The sequence below is a fragment of the Peromyscus leucopus genome, chromosome 4 (assembly GCF_004664715.2).
Source record: "Peromyscus leucopus breed LL Stock chromosome 4, UCI_PerLeu_2.1, whole genome shotgun sequence".
Lineage (NCBI taxonomy): Eukaryota > Metazoa > Chordata > Mammalia > Rodentia > Cricetidae > Peromyscus > Peromyscus leucopus.
The window spans coordinates 36,716,567-36,734,866 of record NC_051066.1 but is presented as its reverse complement, the minus strand read 5'-3'; the positions used below and the strand labels follow the sequence as shown (position 1 = coordinate 36,734,866).

Genomic DNA, 18,300 nt, shown 5'->3' with positions numbered 1-18,300 from the left:
TAGTAAAATCTTAGTATGAGCACATCCCTTATGGAAAATGACATAGTACTTGCATAAAACCTACATACATCCTCTTATATACTTTAAACCACTGCCAGATGTTGGACAATACTTAATACAATGGAAATGCTATGTAAATTGGGGTCATACTATATTATTTAGGGAGTACAAGGCAGAAATCTGTTTGTGGTCAATGTTCATACATTTTTTTTTCCCCGATAATTTTTTTAATTCAGATTTTAAATATTCAACAGGTCAGCTCTCTAATGTTATTCTCCATTTCACAAAAGCAAAACTGGAAAGACAGTGAGGTTCAGCAGCTTAAGTTGGGAACTGAACTCAAGCACCCAGATCACCAACTTCAGTGATCCAAAACACTGGGCAATTTTGTCTCTACTACTCAAGAACCATGCCGTGCCGTCTTTACATAGTTCAGAGTGGCTTTCCTTGGTTTTCCTTCGGTGGATCTGAGAATCGAACCCAGGACCTCAAGCATGCTAAGCAAGCACTCTGCCACAGTTATACCCCAGCCCCTACTCTCCATTTATAAACTGGCCACTACATTAGGTAAACAGAAGCGTTCAGCACACTGTATAACTGTGCAGTGAGGAATAACTTTTTCATAAGGATCATCGTGTCTTCTCTAGAGAATCTGAGTCAACTGATGGTTCACTTACTGTTGGATTTTTAAACCCAGCATCTGCATATCAAAACCCATGGCATAAATTTAAATATTTGCAAGAGTATACTCATGATATACCTTTTAATCTCCCCTGATACTGAAATTTTAAAACAAAATTCACTATATTTGACTCTCATAATTGCTATCTGACACAAATTATCTTTATTTTATAGGCAAGAAAGCTAAAGGTTCAAAGAAATATAGTAACCTGTTCTAAGAAAACTGTTAGGTGCCTTCAAACTTGTAACTGAGAGGCCACCTCAGGGGACTTTCTTTGTTTTGTTGTTTGTTCGCTTATCTGGTTTTGTATTCCAAGACAGTTTCACTCGCCTTGTACAGCCCAGAGGCCTCCAGCTTCAACCTCCCACTTCAGCCTCCTGAGTGCCCGGATGAAGGCATTCCAAAAGCACTCTTAAACGCACTCCAACACAACACCGTCCTACATCAAAAGGCACCTGGTCTCATGTCTGCAGAGCCAACTGAATACATAAAAAGAAACAAGCCCTACAGAGGATGGCATCTTCAGAACCGTGGCCCTGCGGGGGCAGGTCTGAGAGTTTTAATCACATGAGCATCACACCCGAGCACGAAGCAGGGAAACAGAGTCAATCGCCTCAAAAACTGATTTATAACCCGAGTCCATTTTTAACACTGAACCTACAGAATTAGTATAGAATCCTTCACTCAATCCTCCCAAATATAAAGGATGACTTAGATAAATCTTTTTAGGCTTTGTAATTCGAAATTAAACATGACATGTTTGCCTTGCTTAAAACTTTAGCTGGTGAGCTCTCAGTGATTAAACACTCATTAAAATATTAAAACAGCTATTAAACCCAATGGGAAAAAAAAAAGAAGTAAACAGGCAGGACAAAGAAAGAAAGAAATTTTATTATTGACAAAAAGCCATACAACAGATACAGTGTCAAACATCAGCTTAAACGCTTCTAAAATATTAATTTAATCCCCATGAGCAAGCCCTGAGCACAGCACCTAAGTCATGTGTCCAGGTTCGTGCAGCTGGTAAGCTATACAGGCACAATGCAGCCCCGGACAGGACTGCTTCAAATGGCCACTGAACATACAAGAAAGTGCTGAGCTCGTACTACCTATTATCCAAAAATCGTAACTGAAACATTAAAATGCAACCGTCCTGATACCCGCAGAGATAAAATCGTTTCGTCACAATGCTGATAATATTGCCTAATACGTTGTTGGTAGAATTATAAATTTAATGTCATCTTTTAGAAGGGTATTTTTGCAAAATCAAGAAAAATATAAATAAAAACACTACTTTTTAAAAAAAACAAACACCAAAAAACTCTCCCCACCAAAACACAGACAGGTGCGTTCAGGGAGATTCATTTCAGCATTGATTTGGAATCATGACCATAAAGACAGCAAAACTTCCATTCTAAGACAGGGTCTCATTACGCCATTCAGGATCACCAGGAATCATCACGTAGGCTAATCCAGGCTCTAAACTTCCGTTGCTTTCAAGTGCTGGGATTACAGGCATGTGCCGCCAGGCTTCGGCTTCCCTATCAACAGTCGAAATGAATCATGGTGTATCTGCCAGACGTGGTAGCACATGCCTTTAAACCCCATCCCTCTGAGGCTGGAGGACCTGTTAGGTACACAAGTTCTGGGGCATTCTGGGCAACAAAGCAAATATCTTATCTCTTAAGACAAAAACAAACAAAATGTAAACGGAAGAGAAGGAAAAACCAGGGCCACACTAGGAAGGAAGAGAGACTTCTTTTCAGATCAGACCCTCACCAAGGCAGGCAGAACACAGTGAGCCTCTAGAGTGCTGGGATATAAGACAGGCCATGGCACACATTATACATAGAAATAAGCAAATGCAAAGAACTCTTTAATGTAATATTGTGCTAAAAAACCATCTCCGAAATAGATTAAAAAAAAAACTTAATAAAAGTATGTTAAATGATAAAGTACTGTTGAAATTTAATCGAGAACAGATTTTTCTTTAATAGCACACAAAATAATGGTGTGTTGTTATCATCAGTGAATTATGACATTATACTTTAAGAACAATAAAATGCTATGGATGCACTGTGTCCTCTTCAGAACTCCTACGCTGAGGCTGTAACACCCCATTGCGTGGCAGCGTTGAGAGAGGAGACTCTGAGCATCAGGTAGACACCCCAGGCTCCACAGTTAGGAGACACGAGCGCACAGTCCTTGTTAGTGTAAGGGGCTCCAAGTGTGTGCTGCCTCTATCCCATCAGGCCCCGCTGAAGGGCCACCTTCCACCAACCAGGAATAACCCTCACCATAATCTGACACGCTGGCCCCCTGATCTGACTTCCAGCCTCCAGAACTGAAAACACGTAAGTCCCTGTTGTTTTAGCCACCTCACCAAAGATGTTCCATGGCGGCAGCTCAAGCAGATAAGAAAATCCGCTGTCAAAAAAATCAAAATTTCCTCACAGTTGATACTTGACCCCGCCCCCTTCTATCCTTAACCCAGAGTTCGCAGCCAGGCTCCTAGCCTTGCTCATCGGCCAGTCCCATGACCTAGGAAAACTCCAGAAAATCCCAGCACCCATGTCAGGCCGCTCACACCTGCCTATAACGCCAGCTCCAGGGGACGAGTCGCTTCTCCTGGCACCCACAGGCACACAGACAGGAAGAGGCAGACACACACCCACAAATACCAATAAATATTTAAAAACTTTCCAACCAAGAGCACTGCAGCTACCCAGTGCAGGTTCCCGTCAGAAGTCAAATCATGCCTGTGTCCTCTGTGAGTGGGGTCAGGCATCGCGGGTCAAATCTAACAGCCTGGATGCTCCCACACCACCTGAAATATGGGCAACTCCTGGCTGAAAACTTAACAGTGAAGAATTAAAATCAGCTGTTGAGATACTTGTTTGGTTTTTATTCCTAAGACTTTAACCAAAAATCGTAAGTTCAGATCATCGTCTCTTCAAGTCGAGCCACCACAGACGGTCCTCTGCAGAAACGATTGGCCAGTAGAGGGAGGTGAATCCAGTTCTCCACACTTCTGTAGACTAGAAATAATCAACTTTGAAATTCTCTCCCCCAATGCAAACAGCTCACATGGAAACTAAAATATGGAGATTTTTATGGAATCATGAGAGATACTGATGAGGCTCTTTGCAGTTCAAGAAAGAAAGAAAGAAAGAAGGAAGGAAGGAAGGAAGGAAGGAAGGAAGGAAGGAAGGAAGGAAGGAAGGAAGGAAGGAAGGAAGGAAGGAAGGAAGGAAGGAAGGAAGGAAGGAAGACCTTTCATGAGGAAAAAAATCTGAAATGAAATCCAATCTAGTAAACACAAATAAACATTTTTAACTGAGTTTCTAATTTATCATTTCCCTATTGAAGTTAAGCTTCCTTTTGCATATATACACATTCAGCAGGGACTCGAGGAAAAGTGTAGAGAGCTTTGTATCGTCCTTTATGATGATTCAAGCAGGACGAGCAGGACATGTCATCCTGGAGGTCTCACTGGCCACATGAAGTGGGAGGTTCTGGGCGATTGCCTTGGCCTTCCCTTTCCCTCTGAGCACAGGGCTTGCTCCAAGTATGCACCACACAGCAAACAGGAAGTCCATCATGAAGCCATCATTGCCCATATGCTCAGGTGTCCAACACATGACAAACGCTCCAGACTTGTCCCCTTCCTCTAACACATCCATTCTATATGTTTTGGGAAAGCAACCAGAGGATGAAAGACAAAGGCCTTCCAAAAATGAAGACCTTCCTGAATGAGGATCTTATAAATGAATGAATGAAGTCTTATAAATGTGTTTAGAAACCTATCCTCAGATCTGCTTGCCATCGCCTGAAATCACTTTTGCAAGGGAAGGTGCCTTTCAGTTTAATTGCACAAAGAAGGATACAAAGTATTTGATGAAGGCTAAAGGTGAAAAATACAGGAAAAGAATTTACAAAGTATAAACTACCATCTAGTAAACAACTCAGAGCTTACCAGTTACATTATGGAGAACTGATTAAGACAGGAGAAGCACCTTTACTGCCCAAAATAGATAGTAGACTCCATATTTAGAAATAGGAAGTCATAAAAAGAAACTTCTAGAAAATCACTTTTGCCTAGAATCAGTTGTTATGAAAATTTTGCTTTTGTCAGGGTCCGTTGTCCAATCCAGTAGAGTATTTGGTTTCATTTTTGTTAAGGTTATTACTTTTCCTTTCTATTTGGACAATACCTGATAATTATTTTCATTGTATATAGTTTTACTTTGAAAAAAAAAAAAACCTTTCCTTTTTAATTAGACAAAGGGGGGAAATGTTACAGGAATGTTATGTTGTGGTCCACTGTTCAGTTGAATAAAGCATTTGGTTGGAGAGGTGGGGTTCACATTCAGCTGGACGGAATGGATCAGAGAGTCCTCAGCGGACTCAGGACGAGAGAAAGAGCGGCCCTGGGAAGAAGAGGAAGGGCAGGGAGGGGTGGAAGGTTGAGAGGCCCTTTTGAAACCAGGAGGCGAACAGTGGTGGCAGATGTGTCTTGGCTATGGTGACGGTCTCGGGTTCTTATCTTAACTTGTACTAAGTTTTATATTCTAATAAGCAGTGAAAGAAACCCCTCCAGTCAGTCCTGACTTCTCTTTAACTTCTAGGGGAAGAACAAGAATTCTGTTTGAAGCCCAGTATAGTGAATGATTGTCTTACAAAGTAACATGACCAAACGCAACCTGGGGAGGAAAGGGTTTATTTTCATCTTACACTTCTAGGTAACAGTCCTTCACTGAGGGAAGTCCGAGCAGGAACCAAAGCCGAAGCCACAGAGGAATGCTTCTTACTGGCTTGCTCTCCATGGTTTGCTCAGCCTGCTTTTTTATACATTATAGGACCACCAGCCCAGGAGTGGTTACCACACAGGACCTCGGCTCTCCTACACCAATCAGTCAAGAAAAATCACCACAGGCTTGCCCACAAACCAATCTGGTGGGGGTATTCTCTCAATTGAGGTTCCCTCTTTCCAAATGACTCCAGCTCATGTCAAGTTGACATAAAACTTGCGCCAGCACACGGGTGCACACCTATAACCCCATTGCTTGGGAGGCAGAGACAGAATGGCTGCAAACTGAGCTATCTAGCAAGTTTAAGGACAGTCTGGGTCTGCATCTCCTCTGCTCTTTAAGCTGACATGGTTTTCTCAAGAAAAGATGTAATGAGTATCTAGCAGAAACTGAGTATCAACCTAGGTAGAAAGGATTTTTTTGTTTTGTTTTGTTTTGTTGTTTGTTTTTCGAGACAGGGTTTCTCTGTGTAGCCCTGGCTGTCCCGGAACTCACTCTGTAGACAAGGCTGATCTCGAACTAACAGAGTTCTGCCTGTCTCTGCCTCCCAGGGCTGGGATTAAAGGTGTGTACCACTACCTCCTGCCCCCCGGCTGAAAGAATTTCTAATTAAACCTGGACAAAATCTCTGTAAGAAAGTTTTGCCCAAGTTCCAGTTATCCAGAGATGATCAAGCTGAGATTTGTATTTGTGACCTCTAATTCCCAAATCTGGTGTTTTGGTTTGTTCGTAGACTTTGCGCTCTGAAGAGAACAAAGAAAACACATGATGCAGGAACCCAGCAAACCCTGAGAACTAAGCTGTATCCCAGCTCTACTCTGCATAAACCAGAGACTGACACTTGATACAATTATTCAAATGTTCTGGTAAAGAAAAATGCATTACCTTCAGAAGGAACTGTTTCTGGTTACTGTGTTGCTGGAGAAACATTTTGTAGTCTCTTAACATAAGATACCAAATGGCCACATCAACAATACAGTTGCTGCACTGAATTCCTAAATAATGGTCCACAGCCGCAGCAAGCGGGCAATGGAGCAGGCTAATCAAAAGCAGCTTCATAGTTTCTGGATGAAACAAAGCATCATTTATATTGAGGCATTTTTAGAAGGTACCACCAAAAGCCACAAGGCAGCCTGGAATGGCTTAAAATACCAAGTTTAACAATCACATCAATGGCTTTTAGACTTTGGAGAGGACAACAGCTTCCTTTTGCCTCGAATTCAAAGTGAAGAAACAAATGCAAAACAAACCAATTAATTGGGTACAGACAGGCTGAGAAACTATCCACTGCCTTCATTAACACATTACAAGTGTGTTTAGTCAACCACCTGGGTTTTAGTGATGGAAAGGGTGAAGGCCAAGGCTCCTTAATAAACTGCTCCAAACTAAGACCATTTCCTTCACACACACACACACACACACCCACACACACACACACACACACACACATACACACACAGAGAGACAGAGACGGAGACAGACAGAAACAGAGAGGAAGTAAAAGCTGACTAGAGAAGGAATACATACAGGAAACGTGCCCAGTCCCCTCCTATGGAAGGAAAAAGACCTTCGATAAGGAAGGCAAAAATCTATGTTTAAAAAAAATTATCCACTGTGAACTTTAATTATATTAGATATCAAATAAAATAACGTTTCATTTCTTGACATTACTGTCAAGAACAAAAACCTCACCAAACCAGCTGCTTGCTGGCTATTCTCCTGATTAAGGACCACACTTGTCAGTTTGGACTCAACCACCCTCCATGGCACATGGGCTGATGGGAAGCAGAATTCACCCTGCCCCATAGACGTGAGGACATTTACACACACCCTTCCAGCTTCTTTGCAGATCAAACCCAGGCATGTGAACCAGGCTTGGCCAGTTTACAAATACTTTCCACAGTTTTCAATTCTCCTGGCCTAGTCCTAAGCCTCCTCTCTTCCAGATGAACTTTTATATCAGTTTTATGCCGTGTTAGAAAAAAGAAGCATATAGAATGTTTAAGGAGGTCACGATGTCCTGTATGACACTACAGTATATCTCTCTACACCACAGGATGTCTGTAACTACAAATGGGTCCTGATGTAAACTATCTTTGCATCGCTGGGATTGCCAGCGGGACAAATATGGCAAATGAAACACTCCGGTGTGGCTGTTTTAACAGGAGAAGCCGTGTACATTGGGAAAGCTGCTATACCTTCTAGTCAACTTTTCTGTGAACCTAAAACTACCCCTTTTGAAAACTTTAAAAAAAAAGTCCCCCAAACCAAAAAGTTGGGATGCGTGCAGGGTTAGATCAGATGAAGCGTATTTGGAGGCCCAGGGTTTGATCCCCAGGACTACAAGAATCAACAACAAAAGTGGAATTTCATCATGGAGTAAAAGAATTATACAGATAATTTTAGGAGAACTAGTTGGCTTAAAATAAGAAATATGTACGTGTATGCATATATACTCAGGAATTTAATAATTCTTTTTATTCAGTCAAGTCTTGAGTCACCAATACAGTTTTATCATTTATTTTGATATATAGCTTACACATTTACCATTTATGATTTTTGCTGTTACAACATGGAACATATTCCTTTTCTCTAGAGAACAGAGGCTGGCTTCCTCTGCTGGTTTAATATGCACTCAACACTCTTGTTAGGTTCTGATCTTGCATCAGATATCCCTGACTGGAGAATACAACAGTTAGCTCATTTTGATAACAGTTTAATAAGAGTTGCATGATAATCATCTGGTAAGACAGGTCAGGTGAAATCAAGACATTTGGTGGTAGGTGGCAAACCTCTCTGAAGAGCTTTGTGATAAAGACAGCGCCTTGTCTCCTTGTTTTAAATCAAGACTCTGCCATGAAAACAGGGAGGGAAAAAAAATAGATGTCTTGGTCCAACATGCCCTTCTACTGTGGCTAAATACTGATTTTTTAAAGTTACATTGATACATGAGAGAGAGAGAGAGAGAGAGAGAGAGAGAGAGAGAGAGAGAGTGTGTGTGTGTGTGTGTGTGTGTGTGTGTGTCCGTCCGTCTGTCCATGGGGTCCACACACGGGGATAAAAGGACAGCCTTTAATGTATTTATTATTTAATTCTCTCTTTGCAGAATGTGGTGGGGGGGGATGAAAACCAAGTTCATCCTTCAGGCTTGGTAGCAAGCACTTGGCCAGCTGAACCATCCTGCCAGCCCCTAATATTTATTTTTGCTCCCATAGACCCAGTTCAAGGCCAAGAGACAGATGTGGCTCATTTTTTACTGAAGGAAGGAACTTCAACAAGGACAAAGAGAACATTCATCCCAAAAACACCTCAAGGGTTTTGGTATCGCATTCCCCAACATGCCTCTCCAGCTTCCAGAAACTAACAAGCACAGATGAAAATGCATAATCATTTTTAAAAAGAATTTTCCTAATTTTAGAGTTCGACCAATGGGATTCAATCTCACGTTCTGTGATATATATTTATAATCTGAGTGTCAACACTTGCTATTTTTTTTTCCCCACACGGCTTAAGGTAGTTACATAGGATATATTCTTTTAGGGACAGAAGCTGGAGGAAAAGCGTTTCAATACTTCTGGGGATACAGCTCAGCTGCAGAATGCTCACTGGTAGGTTGACAGGCCTAGGCTGAATCCTTAGCTGTGGGTGTGAGGAAGGACTATTATTAATATTTAGCCTGGTGTGTCGGCACAGAACTGTAATCCCAGCAACTGGGAGGCAGAGGCAGGAAGAGCACACACTCAAGGCCGGGCTGGGCTGCTCACGGAAACCCTGCCTCAAAAACACCACCCAAAATGAAACCAACAGGTGGTGGTTACGCACGACTTTAATCCCAGCACTCAGGAGGCAGAGGCTGGGTTTGAGGCCAGCCTGGTCTACATATCAAGTTCTGGGACAGCCAGGGCTACAAAGAGAAATCCTGCCTTAAAAAAAAAACAAACAAGACTGCTTTGAATTGGAAACAGTACTGCAAAGCCTGGTCATGCTGAAGGGGAAGTTGTTCCCTGAGTCTCACAGTTGTCTCAGACCTGCTTAGGCTGAGAAATTCAGTCAGGACTCACTGAGATGATGAGCGCTGTCACAGAACTCAACAAAGAAGCTGTCCAATTCCAAGTATTTACCCAAATCTTTTCGCATAACCTCAGCTGGATGTAAAATCCCAGCTGCTCTGTCCCCAGCACAACACAAGCCACGTTCTAGTAACAGCAAAGCACATGGACCACACCACGCTTTATATACCAAAAGCTCCCATTACGTTTTCAAGTCGGTGCACCCTAGTGAAAAACCCGGAGTGTGGGAACTACTATAAAGACAGGACTCACAGAAAAAGCAGTAGTTTCTCTTAAAAGGCCAAAGGGAGACCTAAACCCCAAGTCCCATGTTTTGAAACTGGAAACCTTTCAAAGGCAAACTGCTTGCTGCCTGGCCTGCCTGAAAGGCACAGGTGCTGAACATCATTTAAACTTATTTCCCATGATTCTGGCACCATGGAAGAGGAGGGTCTTTGTTGAGAGATCCTGTTACTCATAGGGAGTTTGGCTTGCAGACCCTGGTCCTGAGAGGGAGTGGGGGTGGGCACCTGCTTGCTTGGCAGCTCCATCCCAAGACAGCTTAGGAACTATGTTTATGCTAAAAACGACAAAGGTTTCGAAGGCAACAAATAAAGTCTCTCGAATTAGTATCAGATGAGCCAAAACTTCGGGGGGGAAAAATTAACTACTTTCAGAAAAATAATGAGAAAGACATTTTGGCCCTGACCCAGCAAAGGATGAATGTGCCCCTGGAAAGAAATTATGTGAACTAAAATTTCTCCATAGTAACAATTCTAATTAATTATTCAAAGCTAGGGGTTGATTTTCTAAGGTTATGAGCTAACTCTGCAGCCTTCTGTTTATATCATTAAAATCTGCTTCCTTCTAGTCTTTGTATCTGTTTACCCAGGCATTAATGAGAAGTCTGTAACAGAATCCGAACAGCAACCTTGTAACAAAGGCTTCTCATTCGAGGTGAGTTGGCCACTTTGCAGGCTGGGTTTAAGAGATAATTAGTAATAAGTAGAAACTTTATCTAGGTTCCACATAGCCAAAACATTTAGTTACTGAGTCCCTTATGAAAAGCATGGAGACAAATTAACAACACATAAGGTGTTTTGAATTAAAAGTTAATTATAATTGATGACGCCGAGTATATTTATCTATGATATTTTAACAGAAATGAAAACTGAAATATTACTTGACATTAAGTAATTTTAAAAGGAGCCATTTGGCAACAAGAGTAGATCTCACATTGAGTTTTAAGAGTGGCTTACAGAGTAGTTCTTGCAGCTCTTTTTAACTGGGAATACAAATGCACAGACTTTCTATCGAGAGAAACTGGAACCTAAGACTGACGGTGAGCAGAACAACCTTAGGGGAGGTCACCACACGGAATGCAATGCTATTCGGGTCACAGTGGCCAAATATGCCCCAAAACCCTACAGGCAGGAGAGGAGGGGAAGCAGAGCCACGTTAAGCCGCTCCCCTCACACGGAGTGAACCGTCTGGCATTAAGCGGGCCCACACCTGTTAGGAATAAAATTCGATACTCAAAAACACAAGAACCAGTCAGGCAACAGTTGGTCAGACATAAAATTCAACTCCATGTGGGACAAGGAAAAGGGCTTTCTAGAAATCAAATTCCTAAACACAACTGCCATCCTTCAGCCTCTTTAACTAAGCTTCCGGACCCGAATGACTTGTTAAAAGTATGAACCTTCAACATCTTTGGGGGAAGGATTTGGTTCAAAATTGAAACTTATTTCCAACATTGTTTCTCATAATAGTAATAATAATAAAAACTCCTTAAATACAGAGTTCCTCAAAGCCTCTAGGACACTGCTGGTTCTGAGTCTCTCCGGGGTGGTCCCAAGGCCATGCCCCTACCTAGCCCGAAGTGGTGGGATCTGGCCGGCCCGCCCACCTGGTGCCGCCCACCATAATCTCAACTCGTGTCTGTGTACTCACCTGCTTCCTTCTTGCTCCCCTTCCCTCCCTCTCGGCTCTTCTTCAGCACAGCCTTCAACATGGTCAACACTCTGGGTCTCTAGAGAGAGAAGGGAAGAAGTCAAATGCAGGAAAAGTGGGGACTATCGTTTGCATACTGACCTCAAATGTGTAATTACGCTCAGAAGAGATGCCTCCGAGTAACCCAGAAGTACCCTGAGATTTCTGTGACCGTCCTATGAATGAGCAGGTGGCGGGAGACACAAGGAATGCTTTCTAGCTTTCCATGAAGCCATCAGAAGTTCACTGTCATGTCAGAAAAGTTACAACAGCCACCCGCGGTGCATTCTCCGCATTCCACATCTAATTAGGGTTACGAGGCTAAACCTGGGTCCATCACTAGTGGTAAGATATTTGGCAAGGTGATAATACAATTTGCCAGCCCTAGTGAACAAAAACAAAAAGAAGAAAACATAAAATCACAAAGAGTATGGTTAAGAAGAAAGAAGCGACATGGTTAAGAGAAATGTTTTACAGGTGCCACTAATTATGAACCACAAAAACCATGTTGGAAGGTTACTGGATTGGAACATAGCTCACAAGCATTTGCAAACTAAATACAGACGGAACCCATTTTAACCCTGATGCCAGGTGGCCCAATTAAACAGTGCACACTCCCGTGCAGTTTTACTATATATAGTTATGACTTTGGGAAGGAGATGAGAAGAGCAGGCCTTGTGGATGGCTGCTGAGTCTTTTAAAAGAATAAATTGCATTTTGCAAGGGGAGGGGATGAGGGGGGGTGAACTGAGTTTGTAAAAACAACACAATGGCCCAGGATTAAGATGAAACTGGAAACCATCTCTACCACAAGCAACAATGGGACTATTATTTCCTCATGAAGCTGATGCACCAAGAAGGCAGAAGGCATGTAGCAGAGCCAAGGCCCCAAGGATGGGGGGAGGGGAGGACACCTTCCCCTGGAGAAGGAATCCCAAACCTGCCTAGCTTGAGAGCCTCAGGTAGGTGGCCTCAGTCTGACAAGCCACATGGCAATGCTCAGAGAGGAAGTAAAGCAGTTCTGTGCAGCCCACCGAGAAGGATAAGGAGTCTGAGAAGGATGAGGAGCTCAATGTGCTGCCATCCACAGAGCCACAACACAAGCAAGCAGAGTGACCTCCTTATCATGTGGTCCAAGCTTGTATTTATTTTCTCAAGCCTTTGTTTTACCAACGAAGAAACAGACCCTGGGAGACTGAGTCCACCCAGGGGTCACTCAGCTAATTAACAGCAAGGCCCGGTTCCAAATGTGCAGAGTTCCAGCTGGGCCCTGCCTCCCTCAGCACGCTGTCTTCCTCAGCAGGCTGCCAGTGGCTGGCTAGGCTCTCCTCTCAGATCAGTGAAAGCTTTGGGCAAACAAACAAAACCCAAAGACTTTTAGGAGGATAATATCTAGAAAGCCACAGTGGTGATCAGGGTTAAACCTTCCTACAAAGCGACTTTACACACAAAAGGAGCATGGCTCGGGCCCAATTCTGCCTTTGAAATGCTTCTTGAACCTGCGAAGCATCTTTCCATACGGAGCCCCCTGGAAACACAAGATTCTCCTGACAGCCATGCTCAAAACAATGTGGTATTTTTAAGTGATGTGGTATTTTTAAGAGCCCATGAAAGCCAGACATGGTGGCACACATCTGTCATCCCAGTAGTCAGGAAGCCGAGGCAGGAGGGTCAGCCCGGGCTACTTAGCAAGCCTTTCTCTAAAGAGTTTTTGGATTTGTTTGTTTCTTTTTAATTTAAAGGAGGCAAAGGCAAAATTTAAAAAAAAAAAAAAAAAGAAGCATAATAGGCACACACATTTTCTTCTTCAAATCAACTGTCCCGGTTTGTAACTCAGTGAAAACTACACACCTAACAAGGAGAACACCAGCAGAACTGCTGTGGGATGATTTGTATGTCCTGTGGGAGCCCTTCTTGGGTTCTTTGTGGCGTTATCCAGCAGGTCCGCATAGAGGATGATTAGGGCCTGAGTGCAGGTGTCTGAGATGGTCTGCACTTGGCTGTGCTGGGGGATGGTCTGTATGTCAAGTTGCTCTGATTGGTCAATAAATAAAACCTGATCGGCCATGGCTAGGCAGGAAAGATAGGCGGGACTAGCAGAGAGGAGAAATAAAAGGACATAAAGGCAGAAGGAGACGCTGCAGCCGCCGCAATGACCAGAGATGCTGCAGCCGCCACCATGACCAGAGACACTGCAGCTGCCGCCATGACAAGAAGCATGTGAAGGTGCCGGTAAGCCACCAGCCACGTGGCGAGGCATAGATAAAAAGAAATGGTTAATTTAAGGTAAAGGAACAGTTAGCAAGAAGCCTGCCACGGCCATACAGTTTGAAAGCAATATAAGTGTCTGTGTTTACTTGGTTGGGTCTGAGCGGCTGTGGGACTGGCGGGTGGCAGAGATTTGTCCTGACTGTGGGCAAGGCAGAAATCTCGAGCTACACAGAACCATGCCGTAAGCTTGTCCTCGGCCCCTCACACCTGCTGTGGTGGCTCTCAGAGAGAGGCCTGTGCTTGACCCTCTGGCCATCTCAGGCCACATTATGTCCACAAAGCTGCCCTTAATTGGCCAGCAGGTCACTCCTAATTTGCAGCAGAACTACACCATGCTACAGAGTAAGGTCTAGGTGACATTGGTTTTTGGCACCTCAGCCCAGACGTCCTGCTGGCCTGTGTCGGGAGCTCAGCTGTTTTTAGGATAGTTATATTGACGTCAGCGGTCTTAGATGTAACAACCTATCAAATATCTACCGTAAGTTTTTCTCCTGGGCTCCCACTCATCCATGAACAGCTGACTTGGGGCAGAATTTAAATTTTATTCTAAAAGCTGTTCAAATAATGACATGGAAAAATGGGTTATATTTGAGCACAAAATAAGTACCCTACTACTACTATGGCATGTGTGCATATGTGTAACACACACACACACACACACACACACACACACACACACACACACAGGGAAAGGGGGTAAAATAAAGACTTCCCAGGAAGTCAAATTTTGAAATCAACAAAAGTCCATCTGAGCCATGCAAAATCATCCCAAATCCCTGAGGGATGGCCAGAAAAGAAGCCGTAGTAACAAACCAGGCTAACACTGCCTCCTTCCGAAGGTCATCTAGTATACCGGACTCTACCTGTGCCCGTGAACTTCCAGACCCACACCTATGTACAGGTCTGGAAACAGAGCGGGCCATCTCAAGAGCCATGTCAAGCGGTGGAATGACAGAACCACCTCCCCTGTTCTCATCCCCACCGTGAAGCACCTCCGGACTCGGTCCTTTCTTAGCCCACATCACCCCACTATGGTGTGCTGGTCCAGTCACACCACGGTCTGATCTGCTGGCAGACATGATTCTGGGAGAAAATGAGTAAGTCAGTGTTCTGGACTTAAACAAAAGCTCTCGTGAGCTTTGTTTTCATGGACATCACTTTGCAAAGTCCCACCCGTTTTCCAGAATAGTGAGTTTCTTGACCCCAACTGGAGGACCAAAGAAAGACAGTGGAAATCCTTGTATGGCAATGGTACCCAAGAGCTCTCAGAACGCAGCCTTTGTTCATCATACACTTCCTTCCCAATGGGCAACCACTGTCTTCCCCTCTAACAGGTGAACACCGACTTGTGATGAAGAAGAACCAGAGAGGACGTAGATCCCCTCACCTGATTCCAGACACATAAATTCAGACTCAAGTGATGAAAGCCCAGCACACTGAAAAGAAACTGCCAGAAATTCTCAGGTTGCTCAGGCAGGGCCATGCATGCTTCGAGGAAGTACTTAAGAGCGAGTGTTACAACGGAAGGCACAAGCCATGTCCTTTATCTTAACTGCAAATACCATGCTCGACACAAAGACACAGATGCAAGCGGCCGACTAAGAACCCTCAATTTCTGCCCTGGGAAACTGGAGCTTCCACGGCAGAATGTGAAACAAATGTAGGGTTGGACTCCTTTAATCCCAGCACTCGGGAGGCAGGGTCAGACCAGCCTGGTCTACAAAGTGAGTTGCAGGACAGCCAGGGCTACACAGAGAAACCCTGGGGGAGGGGGGGGCTACTTTGAGCTGCACACCTGTAATCTCAGCACTTGTGAGGCCGAGGCAGGAGGATCACCATGAGGGAGACCATCCCAAGCTACAGAGTGAGACACTGTCTCACATGAAGAGAAGAAGATAGTGACGCACTTCAAAGCTGGGCTTCGCAGCTCACAATCATAAGGCTATCCATCTGAAGCCCGAAGCAAGAGAACTGCAAGATCGAGGCCCACCTAGACTACAATGAGACCCTGAGGGCAGCGGCACAGAGAGATTTCAGAATACATAGATAGAATTTACAACTTTAAGTTAGACACTTTTAATCCGGGGGTGTAGCATGGTGGCAGAGTACTGGCCCCATCTGCTCAAGGCTCTGGATTCCATCGAGAGAGAGAGAGGGAGGGAGAGAGGGAGAGAGAGAGAGAGAGAGAGAGAGAGAGAGAGAGAGAGAGAGGGGGGGGGGGAGGGCGATGGAGACAGAGAGAGATTGATAGATTGACTGATAGATTTATTTTGAGGAAGAGAATGCAGGGCAGAAGTATGATCTTTCCTTTGCCCACTGCAAGATTCATGGTTGACACCTTAGTAACAGACAGATTAACAGGAAGAAAGCCAAGGTCTTAGGTGATATGGAAGCATTCGAAAATGAAGACCCAAAGGGTCAGGAAAATTGAGTTTTTAAAGCTTCGGTGCGGTATTAACCAGTGGCAGTAACTTTGAGGAACACAGTGAGACCCATTTGTCCAGTCTTCTGGCCCCGTAAGGGGCAAGATCTCTGGACTGGGGGTCTTAGTGACCTACTTTAAGGTAAAATAAATAGAAAATTCCTTTACAGCCATGCAAGAAGCACTGACCTTCTTGCTGCTGCTGTTATCATCTGGCAAAGGGCTAGATTTTAAGATGCCATGTTATGAAGCCCAACAAAAGATTAGAGTAACCTTTAGGCTACTAGAGATAAAATTAACAGAGGCAAGTTTCCCATGATGTTCATTTTAAGGAAAATCAAAGGTGAATCATTACCCTTAGATGGCTAATATCCTAGGGTCACCTAGATTTCCTTACTTGTTACAATCACTTGACAACTGAGTTTCCCAGGCACCACAAATTCACAAATCCATCCTTCAAAACATTTGGGGGGGGTGGAAGGTTGGATGGCTCAGTGGATCATGCGCTTGCATGAAGACTTGAGTTCAAGTCCCCAGAACCCACAGAAAGCCGGAAGAGTCCTACAAGACAGCATCCATTTACAATCCCAGTGTTCCGAAAACATGATGGGAGACAGAAGAGGAGAATCTCTGGAAGGTCACGGCCAGCTCATCTGTTGTCTACAGTAATAAATGGGAGGCCTATCTCAAACAAAGCGAGTGACACCACACACACACACACACACACACACACACACACACACACACACACACACACACACACAAAGAAAAAAAATGCACCAAGATTCTCTAGAAGTTAAGCTAACCATCAAAATTTTCACTTTTGGTATTTCTCCTTTAGCTCATCAAGTCTTTGGGGGCTGACACAACCCCCTTGTGTCTGTCATACAGCAGAAATGTTACAGTGCGTGGAATACTCTGTCTGACACAGAACAGAACACCCTAGGAAATCCACAACAAAAATTCAAGAGGAGGTAGAAATCCATCACAGCTGTCAGTCACCACAAGTCATGGTAACACTAGCACTAAAGGGTTTGCTTCTGCAGGGCACACACGCTGCCTGTCTACAGAGCGTTGAGACCACTTCCTAGCAGAGGGCAGGGACTGTGTTTACTCTTTAACAGATACAAACAGAAGCCAGAGCACAGGCTCCGCACCCACTCTGTTCTCAATATTTGTTGACAGATTTAACCAGCTTCAGATGAACATAGATAAGCGATTCCCTCCCTAATCGAGCAATTAGCCAACATTTATAGCAGTTTAGAATGGACAGAGAACATGCCTCGCTTGCAAGGAATGCGTCAAATCCAGCAGGATATCAGGGGATGAGATACTTGCAAAGAATATGCTGCATTTCCTAATATCCCTCACTTGAATTAACCTGAAAATGTCAGTCCAGTTATCTCAAACACCTAAACTCTCATGCTGTACACATTTCAATGCAACGAACATCTCTCCACTTACTTATCTGCTCAAAGCAAAACTCTCTGAAGAGGTTTCCTTTCTTTGGTCAAAATCAAGTGGAGCTAGAGAGATGGCTCACTGCTTGAGAGCTGTCGCTGCTCCTGCAGAACACCTGGGTCTGGCTCCGAGCACCTACTCGGCAGCTCCTATAACTGGCTGTCAGTCCAGTGTTAGCGGATCCAACGCCCTCTTCTGAACTCTGCAAACAACAGGTATGCACGTGGTGCACATAAACACAGGCAGACCAAACATTCATTCACATAACAGGTAAAAATGTAAAATAATAAAATAAAAAATAAATGGAATAAGAATAATATATATTATATTATATTTTATATATACATTATTATATATATTTTTTGGTTTTTCGAGACAGTCTTTCTCTGTGCAGCTTTGGAACCTATCCTGAAACTCACTCTGTAGCCCAGGCTGGCCTCAAACTCAGAGATCCACCTGCCTCTGCCTCCCGAGTGCTGGGATTAAAAAGCATATGCCACCACCACCCAGCTAAGATTAATATTTACAAAGGAAATACAGCAAGTTATGGTACATGTCAGTATGAGGAGCCATTTTACTTCAGAGAAGGGAGACATCAAAAACATCCTTCAT

At 43.8% G+C, this 18,300-nt stretch overlaps 1 protein-coding gene across 5 annotated transcripts in view; it reads right to left on the bottom strand.

Annotated features, from left to right (window-relative positions):
• Tanc1 (tetratricopeptide repeat, ankyrin repeat and coiled-coil containing 1) overlaps positions 1–18,300 on the bottom strand; it is a 226,937-nt gene that overhangs the window by 128,980 nt on the left and 79,657 nt on the right. For all 5 annotated transcript variants that reach the window (XM_028871438.2, XM_028871733.2, XM_028871656.2 and 2 more), the window contains exon 3: positions 11,496–11,574. In XM_028871438.2, the coding sequence (XP_028727271.1) occupies positions 11,496–11,556 (61 nt within the window). In that variant the 5' untranslated portion in view covers positions 11,557–11,574. The remainder of the gene's footprint in view (positions 1–11,495; positions 11,575–18,300) is intronic.